At 48.4% G+C, this 19,531-nt stretch overlaps 1 protein-coding gene across 1 annotated transcript in view; it reads left to right on the forward strand.

The window, feature by feature from the left end:
• Window positions 1-19,235, forward strand: part of DNAAF9 (dynein axonemal assembly factor 9) — a 230,639-nt gene extending 211,404 nt beyond the window's left edge. The window contains exons 35-37 of the mRNA XM_082269118.1: window positions 523-588; window positions 3,124-3,217; window positions 18,512-19,235. Coding sequence (XP_082125244.1) covers window positions 523-588; window positions 3,124-3,217; window positions 18,512-18,624 — 273 coding nt within the window. The 3' untranslated portion in view covers window positions 18,625-19,235. The remainder of the gene's footprint in view (window positions 1-522; window positions 589-3,123; window positions 3,218-18,511) is intronic.
• Window positions 19,236-19,531: the final 296 nt, after the last annotated feature.

A 19,531-nucleotide genomic window follows, 5' to 3' on the forward strand; every position in this document is an offset into this window, starting at 1 on the left:
TAGGTAGCAGAAAACAAATTGGCCAAAAATTTTAAAAAATTTTGATTTTTACATTTTTTGGGGGGGAATTTCATATAAAAAAATGTGAAAAATATTGTTATTTTTTCAAAATTTACTCTCTTTTTGTTTATAGCGCAAAAAGTAAAAATCGCACAGGGGATCAAATACCACCAAAAGAAAGCTCTGTTTGTGGGAAAAAAAGGACGTAAATGTTGTTTAAGTATGGCGTCGCACGACCGCGTAATTGTCAGTTAAAGTCGCACAGTGCCAAATCGCAAAAAGTGGCCTGGATGTAAGACAGCAAAATCCTCCAGTGGTAAAGTGGTTAAAGTCCCAACAACCTTGGTTTGAGGCACCAAACCCAAAACACAAGACAAATCTTTAAAGATTTCTTAACACCCTCAAGAACTCTTCTGGAAAATGTTCCAGATATCTTACAATTTGTAATAAAACAGCACTCCGCTGTCTTGTAAATTCAGACTTGCGTTTGATTTGTAAATAAAACTGTTCTTTATGTTACAGAAACCTGAGAAGAAGGCTTTAAGAACAAGAAGGTCCCTAACGGTTCAGGAAATCCGGAGTATTCATGTAAGTGAGGATAATAATTCTAGTGAATAGAAAATCTTTCTAGCATCCAGCTGTCAATGGAGTTGATTTACTAAAACTGGAGAGTGCAAAATTTGGTGCAGTTGTGCATGGTAATCAATCAGCTTGTAGCTTCAGCTTGTTTAATTAAACTTTGACAGAAAAAGAAACTGGAAGCTGATTGGTTTCTATGCAGAGCTGCACCAGATTTTGCACTCTCCAGTTTCAGTAAATAAACTCCTGTATGTCTTATTTGGACTGTCCGGATATCAGTGGACTGCTGGGGTGTCTGGTTTGGCTCTTAGCTGGAAAGGACAGTCCAAAAATGGCTTCTGTTTTTTTCTATTCTGTTTTATTTTACCTTACCTGTGAGGTTAGTTATACATAGCAAATCAATGGTAGCAAAGGAAATTACTTTACTTGAATTGCCAGCCAGTGGGATCTGCTGTGTGTTTGCTCCAGCTGATGTACAGTGAGGTGACCATTCTTTTATTGATATGAAGCCTGAAGGCCAAGTGCTGAAATAGTCCGGTTTTGTTTTTTTAAATCTGTAAATTTTTAAGTTTTTTTTATTTTATTTATAAAAAAGTTTTCAGGCTGTCCATATCCCAGGAGGCATTGTCCTTCGTTGGGTATGGGAGGAGGGGGGCGGGCCTAGCGGCATGTCATCGGCAGGCCCGCCGGCTGAACCTGGAAAAGCTGGCGCCTACCGATGATGTCACAGATCTGCTTTAAAAAGACCCCCTCCCTATACTATCGATATCAAACCCAATATTCCAGTAAGATTATAGGGGGGATTTACTAAAACAAGCATTCAGAATCTGGTGCAGCAGTGCATGGTAGCCAATCACCTTCTAACTTCAGTTTGATCAATAAAGCTTGGACAATTAAACCTGAAGCTGATTGGTTTGTATGCAGAGCTGCACCAGATTTTGCACACTCCAGTTTTAGTAAATCTTCCCCTGTAGGTCAATTTACATTGTTTTCGTTATTTAATCTCCCTTTGTGTATTGATGATATTGAGCAGGCCTGAGACTACTTGCTGATTTTGGTGATACGGTTATCCCTCTGTTTATTCTGCCTATGCCCTGGTAGCTTCCTAACTCTGCTTCCAATATCCAGATTTACACAATGCTACAGATTAGTCTTTCCCCTATCAGTGACTTATTGTGGTGCCTTTAATTGGTAAGTACACTAAATTATGGTGTGCAGCCAAGAGAAATGTACCTAGAGATTTAGGAGGCTGCTGGAGGGCAGCAAGGAGGAATTTCCAGCTAATGGGGGCATGGACAGTCCACCCGCTGGTATCTATGAATAAAAAAAAAAAAAAAAAAAAGTCAGCGCTACACACCTCTATTATAGCTGCTAGCAATAAGGTGGTATACTAAAATCCTTCGCGGAAAAAAATTGCAGCGCTAAAAAATTTGTCAAAGTTCATAAATAGTTCATAAAGTGTATCAAATCTGCCATCTTTCCAAAAAGCCGGATGGCTCACTCACCACAATTCCAGGTTGCTCAGTTACTGTAAGTGCAGCAATAGCGCATGTATCAATAACTTCCTAGGGTGGCTGGAACCTCCTTGGGGTAACTGGAACTCCAGGTATAACAGGAAAGAAAGGAAGGCCATATAGTGTAATATTGTATGGATCTACAATGAGTACCACAGCTGTGTATGCACAGTGTCACTCCAAACGAAAAAGTGAAAAACCGTGGAAACCGTCACCAAGAACGCAGCAGCCTCCACCCACATGTAATACATACTCCCCATCACATATGCTGCCAGATAACTGGGCAGCAACAAAACTTGTGTGGATAGAGATACAGGTATCACTGTTGTCCTAAGTTTTTCCAGGGGGCACAGCTCAAAATTCAAATACAGATGGTGATAGAGTGGTCTAAAAATGCCTCTTAGAGTTTTATCGTAGGGATTCCCATATCCTCCAATCTCAAGCGTAAACCGGAATATCCTCTGGATTCCAACAGTGACATCATAACAGGTAATGTATTAGGCTGTACCTTTAAGAGGGATCACTATGTCCACCTTACGTAACTATCATACATTGGCAGGTCATACCATCCAGGATATATAGGATAACACCTGCACTCTCCACTTCTCCAGCTCTCCCTGTACTGCTGACCTCATGGGAGAGCAGCTGCCGGCAGCCACCCGGCTATATAGAAAGTTTGAAGATTTGATACACTTTATGAACTTTCGTTTTTTGAACCCACTGATATCCTATTTTATTAGCGTTTGATGTAGTGCACTTTAAGAATACACAGTTAACACATTTATAAAATTACAACCTATACGGTAACAATAGGAAAGAAAAGGTACCTTAGACAGAATTAGCAGTTAACCTGACATCAATAATCAATACTATATCTAGATTATACTGTTTGAAGGCTCGCACACTTTGCATCTTTATAAAGCAACCAAATTCCGAAGGCCAAGAACATCAATGCTGTAAATGAATGGTAGCCCAAATTTTTTAGACCTGCACCAGTATAATTTCTAATTGTTGTCTTTATGTTCTGCAGGCAAAACGTCACTTGGATCCTCTTCCAGATGGATATTTCTATAATGGAACTCAGTTTGTGAACTTTCTTGGAGAAAAAACTGATTATCACCCATGTATCCTTTTCATTTATTGAGGAAGGAGGTAGGGAGGGGGCTAGAGAGCAGCAGGTCTTGGGAGGATAGTCTGGGTCCACATGTAGTACTTATTTAAAATAAATTCTAATATATAGAAGTCTACATGTGGTGCTCTTCAAAATAATTCTCAGATTCTTGATGAATATACTCTTCCGTGAAATTACCACACCTTGTCCTACACACACCTCCACCAGTAGCAGCTCAACTCCCAATTTGACCTATGGGCAATAGGTCACATGCTCATGTCCCTTTAAGGGATGTCACCAGATGTATCTCAACTACATAAAACACTCTTTCTCTTACGTCCTCCGACAGTCGCCGCCTCTTCATATTCGTCACATATGGGGTATTAGACTTTGCTCCGAAGGAGTAGCTAGGCAACAGAATATGTTAACAATAAAGCTTTTAACATCTCCCACCCTCAAGGGGTGGTCCCCTCAGTCAATACCCTCCTACTTCCTGCAACCATATCTCAGTTTTAATGTCTAGCTTGTCAGGAGTGGCTGGCTCTCTCTGTGCTGGGACTTTCTGTCCCAGACTCTTTCTTCTTTTTAAAATTTTGTTTGAGTTTTCTCTCTACCTTTACTCAGCTGTTATTTTGTCAGCGTTAGTTAGTTCTTCGGATGAAGAGGATCATGCGGACTGGGTCTCGGGCTGATCCCCCTGGTCGCAGGTCGTGGGTCAGTGGCTTCCCAGTCTGCCATCGAGCGTTCAGCCAGGTAACGCTCCTGGCACAGTGAACGACCCATCCCTGTTCGGTGCAGGGATGATTGGTGAGGTGGCTACCTCACTGGACGCTGTGCGGTTTCTTAACCCCCATTGTGTGCGTCTTGAATGCGACTCTCCCTGCCTCATGTGCAGCGGTTTGTTCGCCTGTGCGGGTCCCCCACGCCATGTGAGGTAAGTGTATTTATGTGGGGACCTGTCTGTCTGGGGGGGTGTCAGTCTGGGACTGTGTAACCTGCCTCTATTCACACTGCTTGTCTCCCTATCTCTCGGCTGCATGCTGTGGGCTGCAAGGGGGGGGGGGGGAGCTGTATGACACTGTGTGTGTCAGACTGGTCAGTGTGAGAAGCTGTGTGCTGTGGGGCATGTTTTTTTGGCATGTTTGGGCATATACAGCGATCGCTGCGGCGATCTGACATGTATTCTGATTTTGGAATGTAATGTGTGTTTTAATGCACTGTGGAGCGGCGGTTTCGGCGCCAAACGACGCCATTTTGCCTACACTCGCTCCGGCCGCATGTTTTACATGCATGGCGGCCATTTTCTTGTAGCCTCCATAGGCTTACATAGAGCGCCCTGGCAGCATCACTTCCTCTTTCCAGGAACACCGATCGAGGCAGCAGCAGCGGCGGCGAGGGTCTCCTCAGGTTTTATCCTTCTGTTTCTTGCTATCCATTGCCTGTGTTCAGTTTGCATATTCCCTGTGGGGGTCTTATTGTGCTTGAGTGTGGTGCGGTGGGCTGCGCTTGCCGCGCTTGCTTAGAAAGGGGCAGTTAACCCTTTGTTGTCTGGCATTACAGGGGCAATGGATTCTCAGGAGGGCAAATTTCCTACAGCTTTGGTGGAAAGCCAGGGGACCGCTGTTTCCCCCCCAGGGGGGGATTTAGCCACTATTGTGGCTGGCCTTGCTGCTCAGGTGCAGATGCTGGTGGCTGCTCAATCTACTAAAAGGCCCAGAGTTGCTCTTTCCTCTGATTCTGAGGGTGAAGGTGATGGGGCTGTTATGGCGGGGGCCTCCTTATCGGGGTCCCGCTCCTCTCTTGATCTAGTGGGGTCTGAGGTGGAGGCTGAAGTTGAGGGGGTTGATAATTCTCCCCCTGGCTCGCCTGCAGAGCTTGCAATCATGGATGAGTTGATTGCTTCCATTAAGCAAACGCTGCGTTTGCAGGACGAAGTGTGTCCCCCCCGCTGCCTTGGCGGCTTATGGGACGCAGAGAAAACGCAGGACGCCGAAGGTTTTTCCCTGCAATGATGATTTTCAGCGCGCTGTTAAGGATCAATGGCGCAATCTGCGCAAACCTTTTGCGGTACCAAGTAGATTCAAGCTGCGTTATCCTTTTTCGCCTTCCACTGATGAAAGGTGGTGTGTGCCTCCCCCAGTGGATCACGCAATTGCGGTTTTGAACAAAGCCACTGCGATTCCTGCAGAGGATTCCCCTGTGTTCCGTGATGCCACGGATAGGAGGCTGGAGTCTCTTGCCCGTCATACTTATTCTGTTACGGGTTCTATGCTTAAGGCTCTGTTTGCTTCTCTCATGGCGGCCCAGGCGATCGCAAGTTGGACGCAGATGCTTAGGCGCGTCCTAGTGGCCGACTCGGCCTCGCCGGCGACCCTGGATATGGTGGATCAAATCCACCAGGGTGTCATGTATCTGTGTGATGCGGACCTGGACCTGGTTCCGTTGGCTGCACGTGTGCACAGCGTGGCGGTGTTGTCTCGCCGCCTGGTTTGGTTAAAATGTTGGTCGGTGGACCAATCTTCACGTAAGACCTTAGCCAATCTACCTTATGATGGGTCTCGCCTTTTTGGGGAGTCCCTGGATGTGTTGATTAAGGGGATCACCGGGGGTAAGAGCACTCTCTTGCCCCATTTCCCCAAGGCTAAGGGGGCTTCTGGGAAGAAGCATGCTAATTTTCGGCCCCCTCAGGGGTCCTTTCGTGCCTTTCGGCAGCACTACAAGGGCAAACCGTTCAAAGGTCAAGGCTCTCAGAAGAAGCCCTGGTCTGGTAAACAGAAGTCCGGCCAATCCGGATCTGCAGCCCATAACAGTTCGGCCTGAAGGGGCGCCCTCACCCAGTTTTGGGGTGGGGGGACGCTTGCTCGGTTTTCTTCAGCCCTGGTTGGCCCGTGTGCGGGACAGATGGGTTCAGGAAATCGTTCGATCTGGTTACAAGATCGAGTTTCTCTCTCGGCCGGAGAGCAGATTTTTTCCCTCAAATCTTCAGCTGTCTCCAGAGCGCTTGCGGGACCTGCACCTGGCGGTGCGGGACCTGAGGGCTCAGGGAGTGGTGGTTCCGGTGCCTCATCGGGACAGGTTTTGGGGGTTTTATTCCAATCTGTTCACCGTGCCCAGAAAGGAGGGCAAGGTTCGTCCAATTCTGGACTTGAAGGCTCTGAACCGCTCTGTGCGGGTTCGCAAGTTCCGCATGGAATCCCTGCGGTCGGTGGTGGCTGCCCTGGTTCCGGGGGAATTCATGGCCTCCATCGATTTGAAGGATGCGTATCTTCACATCCCCATTTTCGAGGGTCACCAGAGATACCTTCGATTTACCATTGCGGAGGATCACTACCAGTTCGTGGCGTTGCCCTTTGGTCTCGCCTCGGCTCCGCGGGTCTTCACCAAGGTGCTTGCACCGGTTCTGGCATTATTGAGGGCCCAGGGCGTTTCTGTCCTGGGCTATCTGGACGACATTCTGGTTCGGTCTGCGACCAGCCAGGGTCTGGAGAAGGACCTGTCTGTCACGATGCAAACTCTGCAGGAGTTTGGTTGGACGATAAATTTTCCAAAGTCGACACTGAGTCCGTCTGTTCGTCTTCCCTATCTGGGAATGATTCTGGACTCGGTGCAGGCGAAGGTCTTCCTGCCGGAAGACAAGCTCAGGACTCTCCAGGAGGAAGTCAGGTCCCTCAGGGACGTTCCGCACTCGTCTCTGCGGACGTGTATGAGATATCTGGGATTGATGGTCTCGGCCTTCGAGGCGATTCCATTCGCCCGGTTTCACACGCGGGGTCTCCAAGCGGAGATCCTGTCCAGGTGGGACGGGCGACCTCAATCTCTGGATCTTCAAATCTCGTTGAGTCATCGCACCAGAGGAAACCTTCTGTGGTGGCTCCAGTCCCCGTTGGTGTCCGGGGGCAAGTCGTTTCGTCCGATCTCGTGGACGGTAATCACCACGGATGCCAGCCTGTCGGGCTGGGGTGGAGTTCTGGGCGTTCTGTCCGCCCAGGGGACTTGGTCGGAGGGGGAGTCTTCCCTTCCGATCAACATTCTGGAATTGCGTGCGATAAGTCTCTGTCTTCATCGCTGGACGGACCGGCTGCAGGGCTGCCCGGTTCGGGTGCAGACGGACAATGCCACGGCGGTGGCCTACATCAACCACCAAGGGGGCACCAGGAGTGCCCAAACGGCTCGAGAAGTGGCCGACATTCTGTCTTGGGCCGAGACTCATGTCCCGGCGATAACGGCGGTTCACATTCCGGGGGTGGAGAACTGGCAGGCGGACTATCTGAGTCGCCAGACCCTAGATCAGGGGGAATGGTCTCTCCACCCGGCTGTCTTCCAGATGTTGTGCGCGAAGTGGGGTCTTCCAGATGTGGACCTGTTCGCGTCTCGTCTCAACAACAAGGTGAAGAGGTTCGTGGCAAGGACGCGCGACCCTCGGGCAGACGCGCGGACGCGTTAGTGGCCCCGTGGCATCAGTACAGGCTGATGTACGCGTTTCCACCGATTCAGTTGCTGTCCAGGTTCCTTCGCAGGTTACACTCGGAACGCAGCACGGTGATTCTTGTGGCACCGGACTGGCCTCGCCGGTCCTGGTACGCAGACCTCGTGAATCTGGCGGTCGACGCCCCGTGGCGTCTGCCTCTTCGAGACGATCTACTGTCTCAAGGACCGATATACCATCCTGCTTTACAGTCGCTGGCTTTGACGGCCTGGCTGTTGAGACCGAGGTCCTGAAGGAGAGGGGTCTCTCTCCAGAGGTCGTTCATACTTTAATCAACGCGAGGAAGTCTTCCTCCGGGAAGGTTTATTACCATACTTGGAAGGCCTATTTTGCCTGGTGTGAGTCCAGGGGGTTTTCACCCCGCACGTACTCGGTTTCCCGTGTGCTGTCTTTCCTTCAAACGGGTGTTGATCAGCGTTTGGCGCTGGCTACGATAAAGGGTCAGGTGTCTGCGCTGGCCGTTCTGTTTCAACGTCCCGTGGCTTCCAACTCCTTGGTTGGCACCTTTGTTCAGGGTGTGCGGCATCTGGTCCCCCCTAGGCGGGATCCTCTGCCCACTTGGGACTTGAATCTCGTTCTATCTGTGTTACAACGTGCTCCTTTTGAACAGATCAGGGAGATCTCGTTGTCTATGTTGTCCAAAAAGGTCGCCTTTTTGGTGGCGATCACTTCGGCTCGCAGAGTGTCGGAGCTGGCGGCTTTGTCCTGCAAGTCTCCGTACCTGGTTATTCATTTGGATAAGGTGGTCTTGCGACCTAATCCTTTTGTTTCTTCCGAAACGAGTTTCGGAATTCCATCTTAATGAGGATATTGTCTTGCCTTCGTTGTGCGCGAAGCCTAAACATCCAAAGGAGGTGAGATTGCATTCTCTGGATGTTGTTCGGGCGATAAGGGTTTACCTTAAATCGACTGAGTCTTTTTGAAAGACGGACTCCTTGTTTGTTCTTCCAGAGGGTCCTCGGAAGGGCATGGCGGCTTCGGCCTCTACCATCGCCAAATGGATCAGGCAGACCATTGAACAGGCCTATGCTTTGCAGGGGAAGGTTCCCCCTGTGCCTGTGAAGGCGCACTCTACTAGATCTCTGAGTACGTCTTGGGCCTGTCGTCATGGGGCTTCTGTAGCCCAGGTGTGTAAGGCGGCGACTTGGTCGACCGTGCACACTTTCACAAAATTCTACAAAGTAGATGTTCAGGCATCGGCGGATGCTTCCTTTGGCCGCAAGGTTCTTAGTGCGGCTGTTCCCTAGGGTCCCTTGTTGGGGACTCCTGGCTGTTGGGATAAGTTTTGTATCCCCTGGTTTTTTTGTCTTTTCCTGGGTTGTTGCTCCTGTTGAGCACTTGTTTTTTGCTGTTGCCCAGCTGGTTTCCTTCCTTTGGTAAGGTTCCTTTCTTTGATGCGGAGACTGCGTTGCCTTTCGGCGCGGATGCGTTTCCCACCCCTCATGTTTGCACTGCTTTGGGACGTCCCCATATGTGACGAATATGAAGAGGCGGCGACTGTCGGAGGACGTAAGAGAAAACGGAATTTTTGTAAAATCTTACCTGTAAAATTCCTTTCTCTGAGTCCTCCGACAGTCGCCGCCCCCGCCCCTCTTTTGGGGTTTGGTTGTATACTCTACTGCTATTCCACTAAAACTGAGATATGGTTGCAGGAAGTAGGAGGGTATTGACTGAGGGGACCACCCCTTGAGGGTGGGAGATGTTAAAAGCTTTATTGTTAACATATTCTGTTGCCTAGCTACTCCTTCAGAGCAAAGTCTAATACCCCATATGTGACGAATATGAAGAGGCGGCGACTGTCGGAGGACTCAGAGAAAGGAATTTTACAGGTAAGATTTTACAAAAATTCCGTTTTCTCTGTCGCTCATTGACAGACGTAGTCTTCTTGATTCACAAGAACTGGGTTATGTTGTTTTACGCAGGAGTAGGACTAGGCAGAAAGAAAAAACGTTCTGGCTCCACCCTAGGGGCAGTCCCAGAGGGTATATCCTCCCTCTCTCTGCTACAAGGCATCAGTTTTTTTCTGTCTAGTCAGGAGTAAGGACCTAAGTTCCTTGCTGGGATCCAGTGGCGGAGCCAGAGGGCTAGCTGGGGTGGCATTTGACACCCCAGACAAAGTCCTCGCCACCCCTGTTGCCACCCCGCTCACTCGCGCTGCGCTCCTATAACGAGTGGGCGGCCGCCGGCCGCAGCTAGCTAGTTCTTCTCGAGACCGAGAGGAGATGGATGACTCAGATGAGGAGGAGACTGTTAATCAGAGGCAGAGCGCGGTGAGCAGCAACAGCAGCGGGCGCCGCCGTGTGAGCCGCTGCACAGCTAACCAATCAAGCGTGCCTGCACACCTGATTGGTTCGCTGTGCCGCTACTCACGCATGTGATTGGTTGGCCAGCCTGTGTGTGTGTGTGTGTGAGTACTAGCTGCGGGGGCGGGCCGGGCCGGCATGTCACGTGGTGGGTGGACACTGACTGGACCGTGGAGGATTTCTTCTTCACCGTGGCGTGACCTCGAGTCTTGTCTACCAGCAGCTGCAGTTAGTACCACCTAAACCTGACCTCCTCCTGCTGCTGTAATCATCCATTAGGTAAGTCTCTCTGGTGGTCTCAGGTCTCTCGCTCTGGATTCTGGAATTCTGGAATGGATGATAGTCTTCTAATTTACTATTAGCTCATGATGGGCGGCTGGGCCAATGTGAAATGATAAAGTCACTGAGTGTCACTGTCAGATCAAATGTCAGAGTGAGAAATGACTGCCAGTCATTTCTCACTCTGACATGTGATATATCTGACACTCAGTGACTTTATCATTTCACATTGGCCCAGCCGCCCATCATGAGCTAATAGTAAATTAGAAGACTATCATCCATTCTTCCAGACCAGAGACCACCTGACCACCAGTCAATGACTGGTGGTCACTGGTCAGGTGGTCTCTGGAATGGATGATAGTCTTCTAATTAATACTATAGCTCATGATGGGCGGCTGGGCCAATGTGAAATGATAAAGTCACTGAGTGTCAGATATATCACATGTCAGAGTGAGAAATGACTGGTGGTGGTCACTGGAATGGACAAACTCTTCTAATTTATACTATAGCCCAATTTGAAATTATAAAGTCAGATATATCAAATGTCAGAGTGAGAAATGTGTATTTGCACACTGACTGAGGAGCTTCTTCTGTTTGAATGAAAGTTCATGCAGACTTGATAGCAAATGTTCATTCTCCATCATGGCCCCATATTGTATGCAGGAACATAGCCACAGTCTCTCCTGCTTGCACCCAAGATGGAAGATGACATCTGTAGTGAATGTAGAGCAGTGCACAAGACTGCAACTAATGCGTCCTGCTTGTTCCAAACAAATGGAAGTGGGTCTGTACAGACGCACCGCCCGCTTCCTCTCCCGGCAGCTGATGTCACATCCAGGCCGGGGAGACTTTACCTATCAGCGCGCCGCAGCCCCGGCCTGTACAGATGCACCGCCCGCCCCGCAGCTGACGTCACATCCAGGCGCGGCGGTGCGGAGTTCGGCTGCAAGGGAGAAAAAAAGTATTATAAAAATAAAAACTCGAGTTTCCAAAAAAAAAAAACGTTTCTAACCAAAACATCGATAAATCGATTAAATCGATTTATCGCCCAGCCCTAATATATATATATATATATATATATATATATATATATATATATATATATATACACACACATGTATATTGACCCCCCAAAATAATACCTTGCCACCCCTGTTTTAAAAGTCTAGCTCCGCCACTGCTGGGATCTCTGGTCCTGGCAAGATTTTTTTTTTTAGAAAAAATATTTTTTAGGTAGTTTTTTCTCCAGTGTTTTTTCCTGTGAGATCTTCAAGCAAATACGCCGGACTGGGCGACACTAGTGGTCACCCCAGCCGGCCTACGAGCGCGCGCAGACCATTGCATTGCGCTTGGTCGGCCGCGACACATTCAAGTAAGTATGCGGGGCCGGGCGACGGGCTGGATGTTGAGATCCAGTGGTCACCCCGGTTTCTGCCTACGAGCGCGTGCAGACCAGAGCTCCGCGCTGGGTCGGCCGCGACGGAGTCCCATTGGAGGGACTGACCTTGCAAGTTAAAAGTCTCGCTTGGACGCCAGGAACCAGAGAGTCGAGGCGTCCGGAGTGGTCCACAACCCCCCACCCCGGTGGAGAGGGTATTGTGAAGAGAGGGTGCCTGTCGGTTCGGTATGGTGAGTAAATGTTTCCTTTTTTCCTCGTTATGAGGCAGTATGAATTATGGGCCCCTCCATACATGGTCAGTATCTGTCTGACACTAAAAGTCCCCCTTGTAAATACAGCATGTGTTTGGTGGGAAGTGGACTTGGTTTAAGAGCTAACACTCTACCCAGCAGACTGTAGTATTACAGCAGACATAGGAGGTATAATCCTACCTTAATTGTAGTGTACCTCCTGCAGATCGATAAACCGCCATTTAGCAGAGATGCAGGTGGATGTGCTGGGAAGAACGATTTCGGCAGTCCGCCGCCATTTTGCCGTAGACCGGGTCCATGTATGTCCTCAGGTTACGCCGACCGCCATGTTTTTGGAGTCTATTGTCTCCTGTATGGGGGCGGCCATGTTTGATGAGCCCAGCTACCTCGTGGAGAGCTGGGAACGCCGGAAGGCGTACACAGGGGGCGGAGCCATGTCTTTCTACCCGGGAAAACTAACACAGCTCTGTCCAGTCTGTAAAAGACAGACGCTGACTGCAGTTGGTTGGAAACTTCTCTGCATCGGGTGGTGAGCCTTGAGGGTCTCTCTCTCTCTCTCTGTGGGGATCGAGAAGCAGGTACTCTGAGGGGCGCTATTGCGCTAGGGGGATACACATAAAAAAAAAAAAAAGGAGGTATTTTTTATTTAAAAAAAAAAAAAAAAAAAATAAAAGTTTTTGTTTTTTCTGGCAGAGGTGTCCTGAATTAACATGGACCCTGCCACTCATGTATCTCCACCGGATCCCCTCGAGGTGTCTGCAGGATCCTCCAGCACCCCACTGACGGTTGAATCATTGTCAGCTATTATGGAAACTTTTGTGTCCCGGGTGGAAGTGGCTTGTCAGGGACAGGGCGCAAGAAAGCGACCCCCGCCTAACCCCTTATTATCTGAAACTTCGGATTCAGAATCTGAGCCTATTTCTGCAGTTGCAGGTACTTCATCTGGGATTGGTGTCTCGGGTACTGTCTCTTCAGACAGTGAGGAGGATGTTTCGGCATCAGCCATAGCCCGAGAGGAAGCGTTGGTAAACGCACTCATTGTATCTGTTCAAGAAACCTTAAGATTACAGGGTATTCCGTCGGAAATAGCTGAAACTGAAATCCCCTTTGGGACTAAAAAACGCATCAAAGTAGCGAAGGTTTTTCCATTGCCCAAATGTTTTGGCAATCCAATCAAAGAAGAATGGAGTCTGCCAAAACGCACTTCTGCTATTTCTAAACGCATTAACAGGCGTTATCCATTTGAGGAAACCCTCATTAAGAAATGGACAGAACCACCTGTGGTGGATTCACCAATTGCTAGATTGAATAAAGCCACGGTTATTCCTTTAGAAGACGCTCCGTCTTTTAAAGATCCAGTGGATCGCAAGATAGAAGCTATGTCTCGCACCATGTTTTCCTTGATTGGATCAGCTTTCAGACCAATAATTGCTATTGGACTGGTTTCGCAGACTGTAACTGAATGGACCAAGTGGTTGCGCCGGGACTTAGAAGAAGTCCCTCAGGCGGTATCAGATTTGATGGAACAAATGATACAGGGGTTACAGTTTGTGTGTGATGCAGCGTTAGACGCCACTCCATTATTGGCGCGAGCATCAGTTTCAGCAGTGGTTCTCAGGCGTACACTGTGGCTAAAAGGTTGGTTAGCCGACCAAGGTTCCAAAAAAGCATTGGCTAATATCCCCTTTTTAGGAGAGCGTCTATTTGGAGCCAACTTAGATGAGATCATTAAGGATCTCACGGGAGGAAAGAGCACCTTTTTACCGCAAAATGTTAAAGGTAAAGGACCTCGTCAAAGACGAGGGCCTTCTTTCTCTGCTCACAAAAAGTTTTTTCGTCCCGCGGGTGAAAAAATTAAGTCCTCCAAAGCTCCTTCAGGAGGCTTCAGGGGACGTTGGTCGGGCAAGCAAAAGCCCGCCCCCTCCAGACCTGAAGATAAATCGTCCAAAGCCTGAAGGTGCGCCCCCACCCATAACTGGGGTGGGGGGACGTCTTCGCCGGTTCCCGGATCCATGGCTTTCCAGAATCCCGGACAAGTGGGTTTGCGAAGTCATAAGGTCAGGGTACAAGATCGAGTTTCGATCTCTCCCACCGGCGCGATTCTTCCCTTCCAATATCCGACTATCCCCGGATCGTCTAGGAGATCTGCGGAGAGCAGTCACGGATTTACTACAACAAGGAGTGGTAGTCCACGTTCCTTGGACAGAACGTTTTCAGGGGTTTTATTCAAACCTATTTACAATACCCAGGAAAGAGGGCAAAGTGCGTCCAATTCTGGACTTAAGGGCACTCAATTCCTTTCTCAACATAAGAAAATTCAAGATGGAATCCATTCGCACAGTAGCAGCCTTCCTGCATCCAGGGGATGTCCTAGCGTCCATAGACATCAAGGACTCCTATCTTCACATTCCCATTTTCGCAGGACATCAGCGGTTTCTACGCTTTTCCGTAGAAGAGAACCACTATCAGTTTGTGGCGTTACCTTTCGGTCTCGCCACGGCTCCTCTGGTCTTCACGAAGGTGTTGGCACTACTGCGCCAAAGAGGCATATCGATTCTAGGTTACCTAGACGATCTCCTGCTTCATGCAGAGTCTCCTCAGACCCTGCTACAAAACATAGAAATTACTATAATTTCTTTACAGGAATTCGGGTGGCTGGTGAACCAGCAAAAGTCATTTCTGGTTCCCACCCAGAGGCTCGAATATCTGGGTCTAATTCTAGACACAGTCAGGACAAGAGTTTTCCTTCCGGTAGGGAAACTCCGGAAGATTCAATCAGCAGTCCAGTTGTTACTATCCAACAGTTGGTCTTCTCTTCGAACTTGCATGAGGGTTCTGGGGTTGATGGTGGCTTCCTTCGAAGCAGTCCCATTTGCCCAGTCCCATACCCGAATTCTTCAGCAAGAGATTCTTCTCAGATGGAATCGGAATCCGGAATCCCTGGACAATCGGATCCGATTGAGCAAACAGACCAGAGAGTCTCTGGTCTGGTGGCTTCGGTCTCCGATGCTCAGCCAGGGAAAGTCATTTCTGCCAATATATTGGACGATAGTGACCACGGATGCCAGCCTATCCGGATGGGGAGGAATTCTCGGTCAGTTATCTGTCCAGGGACTTTGGTCCCCGGAAGAATCCAGGTTGCCGATAAATGTATTGGAACTAAGAGCGATCAGACTTTGTCTGATTCACTGGACCGAGCAGCTCCAGGGCAGCCCGGTTCGGATCCAGTCGGACAACGCCACGGCCGTGACTTATGTCAATCACCAGGGGGGCACCAAGAGTGTCCGAGCGGCCAAGGAAGTGGCTTGCATTCTTCGCTGGGCGGAACGATTTGTTCCAGCGATCTCTGCGGTGTTCATTCCGGGGGTGGAAAATTGGCAGGCAGATTATCTCAGCCGTCAGACTCTGGATCAGGGGGAATGGTCCCTCCATCCAGAAGTTTTCCACCAGTTGTGCCTACGTTGGGGCACCCCGGATGTGGATCTGTTGGCATCACGATTCAACAGGAAAGTACAGAGATTCGTGGCTCGCTCCCGCGATCCTCTAGCAGAGACCGCAGACGCACTGATCGCCCCGTGGGGGCAATACCAGCTAATGTATGCCTTTCCTCCTCTCGGGTTACTGCCAAGACTTCTTCGCAGGATAGAGGAGGAAGGAATTCCAGTAATCCTGGTAGCTCCGGACTGGCCTCGCCGAGCGTGGTACGCCGACTTGGAGGACCTCAAGGAGGACCTACTGTCTCAGGGACCGATCTTCCATCCTGCTTTACGATCGCTGGCTTTAACGGCCTGGCTATTGAGACCCAGGTGCTGAAGGACAAGGGTTTGTCAGCTTCAGTTATTCCTACTCTAGTTAAAGCAAGGAAAGCGACTTCCAGAAAGATTTATCATCGCACATGGAAGTCCTACATTGCATGGTGTGAACCTCTGGGGTTCCGTCCACGGTCTTATTCGGTTAGTCGAATATTAGCTTTTCTGCAACAAGGGGTTGAGCAGAAACTGGCCTTGAGTACTATCAAGGGTCAGGTCTCAGCCTTAGCTATCTTCTTTCAGAAGCCTTTGGCTACTCATTCCTTGGTGCGGAATTTCATCCAGGGGGTGCGACATCTGGCTCCGCCAGTGCGCGCGCCGTTACCACCCTGGGATCTTAATTTAGTATTGTCGGTTCTTCAGAAACCTCCCTTTGAAGATATTAGGGAGATTCCTCTACCTACGTTGTCCCAGAAGGTGGCCTTCTTGGTGGCTATCACTTCTGCACACAGGGTGTCAGAACTGGCCGCATTATCTTGTCGTTCCCCATATCTGGTGGTTCATAGAGATAAGGTGGTTCATCGTCCGAATCCATCCTTCCTACCAAAAGTGGTTTCAGAATTTCATCTGAATGAAGAAATTGTATTACCTTCCCTGTGTCCTAAGCCCAGTCATCCTCGGGAGTTTGCTTTACACTCCTTGGATGTGGTCCGGGCGATCAGGGTATACTTGAAAACGACAGACTCGTTTCGCAAGATGGATTCACTTTTTGTGATCCCGGATGGACCCAAAAAGGGGTTGCCTGCATCTGCCGCGACTATTTCCAAATGGATCAGACAGACGGTGGTACAGGCTTATTCTATTAAGGGTCGGGAGCCCCCGTTCCCTGTTAAGGCGCACTCCACTCGGGCACTTAGTGCGTCATGGGCCTTTCGCCATCAGGCGTCAGTGGTCCAGGTGTGCAAGGCGGCTACCTGGTCGTCGGTGCATACCTTTACAAAACATTATAAAGTTGATGTAATGGCATCGTCTGATGCCTCGTTTGGCCGCAAGGTTTTGCAGGCCGCCATTTGAGGAGACCAGTGGTCTACCTCGAGGGTTTTTTTTCGTTGGAATTTTTATTTGAGTCTCATTCTTTGTTTATAATGAGCCTTTAAAACTTCTAGTTTGGCACCGGTTGGGCCTTCTAGATTGGATTTTGATTTCTGTCAATCCCACCCCTCATTTGTGGCACTGCTTCTGGATGTCCCAGTTCTTGTGAATCAAGAAGACTACGTCTGTCAATGAGCGACAGAGAAAATCGGATTTTTGTAAGATCTTACCGTAAAATCCTTTTCTCTTAGCTCATTGACAGACGTAGTACCCGCCCCTCTATCATTGAGTTGGGTTGGGTTAAATTCTCTGTTGCTGCTTTGTGACAGAACTGATGCCTTGTAGCAGAGAGAGGGAGGATATACCCTCTGGGACTGCCCCTAGGGTGGAGCCAGAACGTTTTTTCTTTCTGCCTAGTCCTCCTGCGGAGACAACATAACCCAGTTCTTGTGAATCAAGAAGACTACGTCTGTCAATGAGCTAAGAGAAAAGGATTTTACGGTAAGATCTTACAAAAATCCGATTTTTCTGGATCCAGTTACACCATATATATGATTCCCACAATTCCACCGACAAATACCCAAAATATACAAACCAACATAGTGCTTTCCAATATAAATCATAAATTCATTTAAAAGCTTAGAATTAAAATCACGCTCTCATATAAAAGTGCACTGACACTGGTGCACGACAGGTTACGGGCATGTACTATTGCTCAGACCACCATAGGGGGCATCATCATTAGAGGCTTCAGCTTGTGGATGGATCATTCGCTACTGTCCCCTTAAGGTTCCAATTCTGCTTGCTATGGCTTACAGGTCTCTCCAGTGTTCCCTTCTGTCCTTCTGTATTGGAAAGATGTCTTGCATCACTGGCTCTGCCCCTTAAAGCGGTAGTATACCGCTTTTTTCCACTTTTAACTACAGGTAAGCCTATAATAAGGCTTACCTGTAGGTACAATTAATATCTCCTAAACCAGCACGGTTTAGGAGATATTTGCACTGCATGTAGCCGTTCACGCGAGCGGCGCATGCGCTCTGAAGGTCCCGGCGGACCTTCAGCTTTCCATGCCAGGAGCTTGCCGGAAAATGACTCCTGCGCGCATGCGCAGGAGTGACGTCATCGTGGCTCCGGCCAATCACAGCGCCGGAGCCGCCAAACCCGGAAGAGACGCCGAGGGATCATGTCAGCTCCCACAGCGGTGTTCGGGGGTCCGTGTCGGGGCTTCGTTCTAAGGTAAGTAATTCATAATGAGCTAGTATGCGATGCATACTAGCTCATTATGCCTTTGTTTTGCAGGGTTTATTTTTTTATTTTTTTTTAGGTTTGCAACCGCTTTAAGCGTTACGCCACAAGGGTGTGGCTTCTTCAGTGGGATGGTGCCCTGTCAATGCAAGGAATAGTGCCCTATTATTGGTATCAGTGGAATGCTCCACTGTTGGGGTAAGTATAAGGAATGATGCCTCATCACTGGTTTCAGTTTGAGGAATAGTGACCCATATCAGTGGGGGTAATAGTGCCCCAAGAGACAGAAAAAGACAAGCAAAGGGCTGCTTCCATCCCATGGGCCACAGTTTGGAGACCAGTGGACTAGAGGACCAGAATATGTCTTTCCATTCATCATCTGCCTTAGTGACATCTGTTTTTCACCTACTCCTGTTTTTGTACGCCAGCCTTATCTTGATGTGAAAATGTTGATTAATTTTATGTTGTTGCACATATTTTTTTCCTTAATGTAATTCTCTCAGTGATGGACCAGTTTATATATGATTATGTGAATGAGGTAAATAAGGAGATTGAGAAATACAACAAAGAATTGGAGCAGCAGGAATATTACGACATCTTTGGACAGAAGCTGTGAGAGGTCTGCCGTCTGCTTGATGTAGTGTTCCACATTACACGCCATTAGCAAAATTACCGCGCAGCCCAAAGCACCATCTGGAAGAAGCATTTTCTAACCTGTTTCAGATGTGATTATGCTTCATTTTCTCCGGGTTTTATAAATCAGTTTGCACCTTATGTAGTCAATCTGTTCACAGGAGTACTGCTGGGAGCTCTTGGGTCTTCCGGCCAATTATCAGACATATGTAACATTCACAAAGAGCAAGGCGCTCGTACCGAAACCACTAATTATTGCAGGGCCGCGTGTTGCACATTAAGCGTTCTCATCCATTGTCCGCTTAGTGTGACTTACACGCTGAAGTCAGAAGTGTTTTATAGTTCAGCTTTCACACTTCTGATAAATTTGAGCACGATGTTTTAAGTATTTAACACTCTTATGTTGACTATATTACAAAAGTATTGTGTTTTTACTTTATATAACATTGTGTCTGATTAGCACTTTATAAGTTGATTTAAGACATTTTTTTTTTATTCCTGGTGCATTTTGGAGGCAGCCATCTTGTGACATTTTGGAGAATGCAGCCTATCCATTCCCTAGGGTCCAGCATCCATTACCAAGAAAAGAAATTGACTACTTCCCAGACTGCAGAGTATCATTCCACTGGATGCTAGGGACGCTGAAAACTGAGACTGCAGATTATCCTTTGTTTAGGGACCAGTAACATTCCTGAGAAAGATACCTACCCCTTTACAAGATGCTAGTGACATCACTGAGAATGCAGACTATCCTTTCTCTAGGGATTGGCAACATCACTATGAAAGATGCCTATCCCTTTACAAGATACTAGTGACATCACTTAAAAAGCAGACTATCCTTTCTCTAGGGACCAGAACATTACTGAGAAAGATACCTATCACTTTACAAG

This window comes from Pelophylax lessonae (genome assembly GCF_965119305.1).
Source record: "Pelophylax lessonae genome assembly, chromosome: 1".
Taxonomy (NCBI): domain Eukaryota; kingdom Metazoa; phylum Chordata; class Amphibia; order Anura; family Ranidae; genus Pelophylax; species Pelophylax lessonae.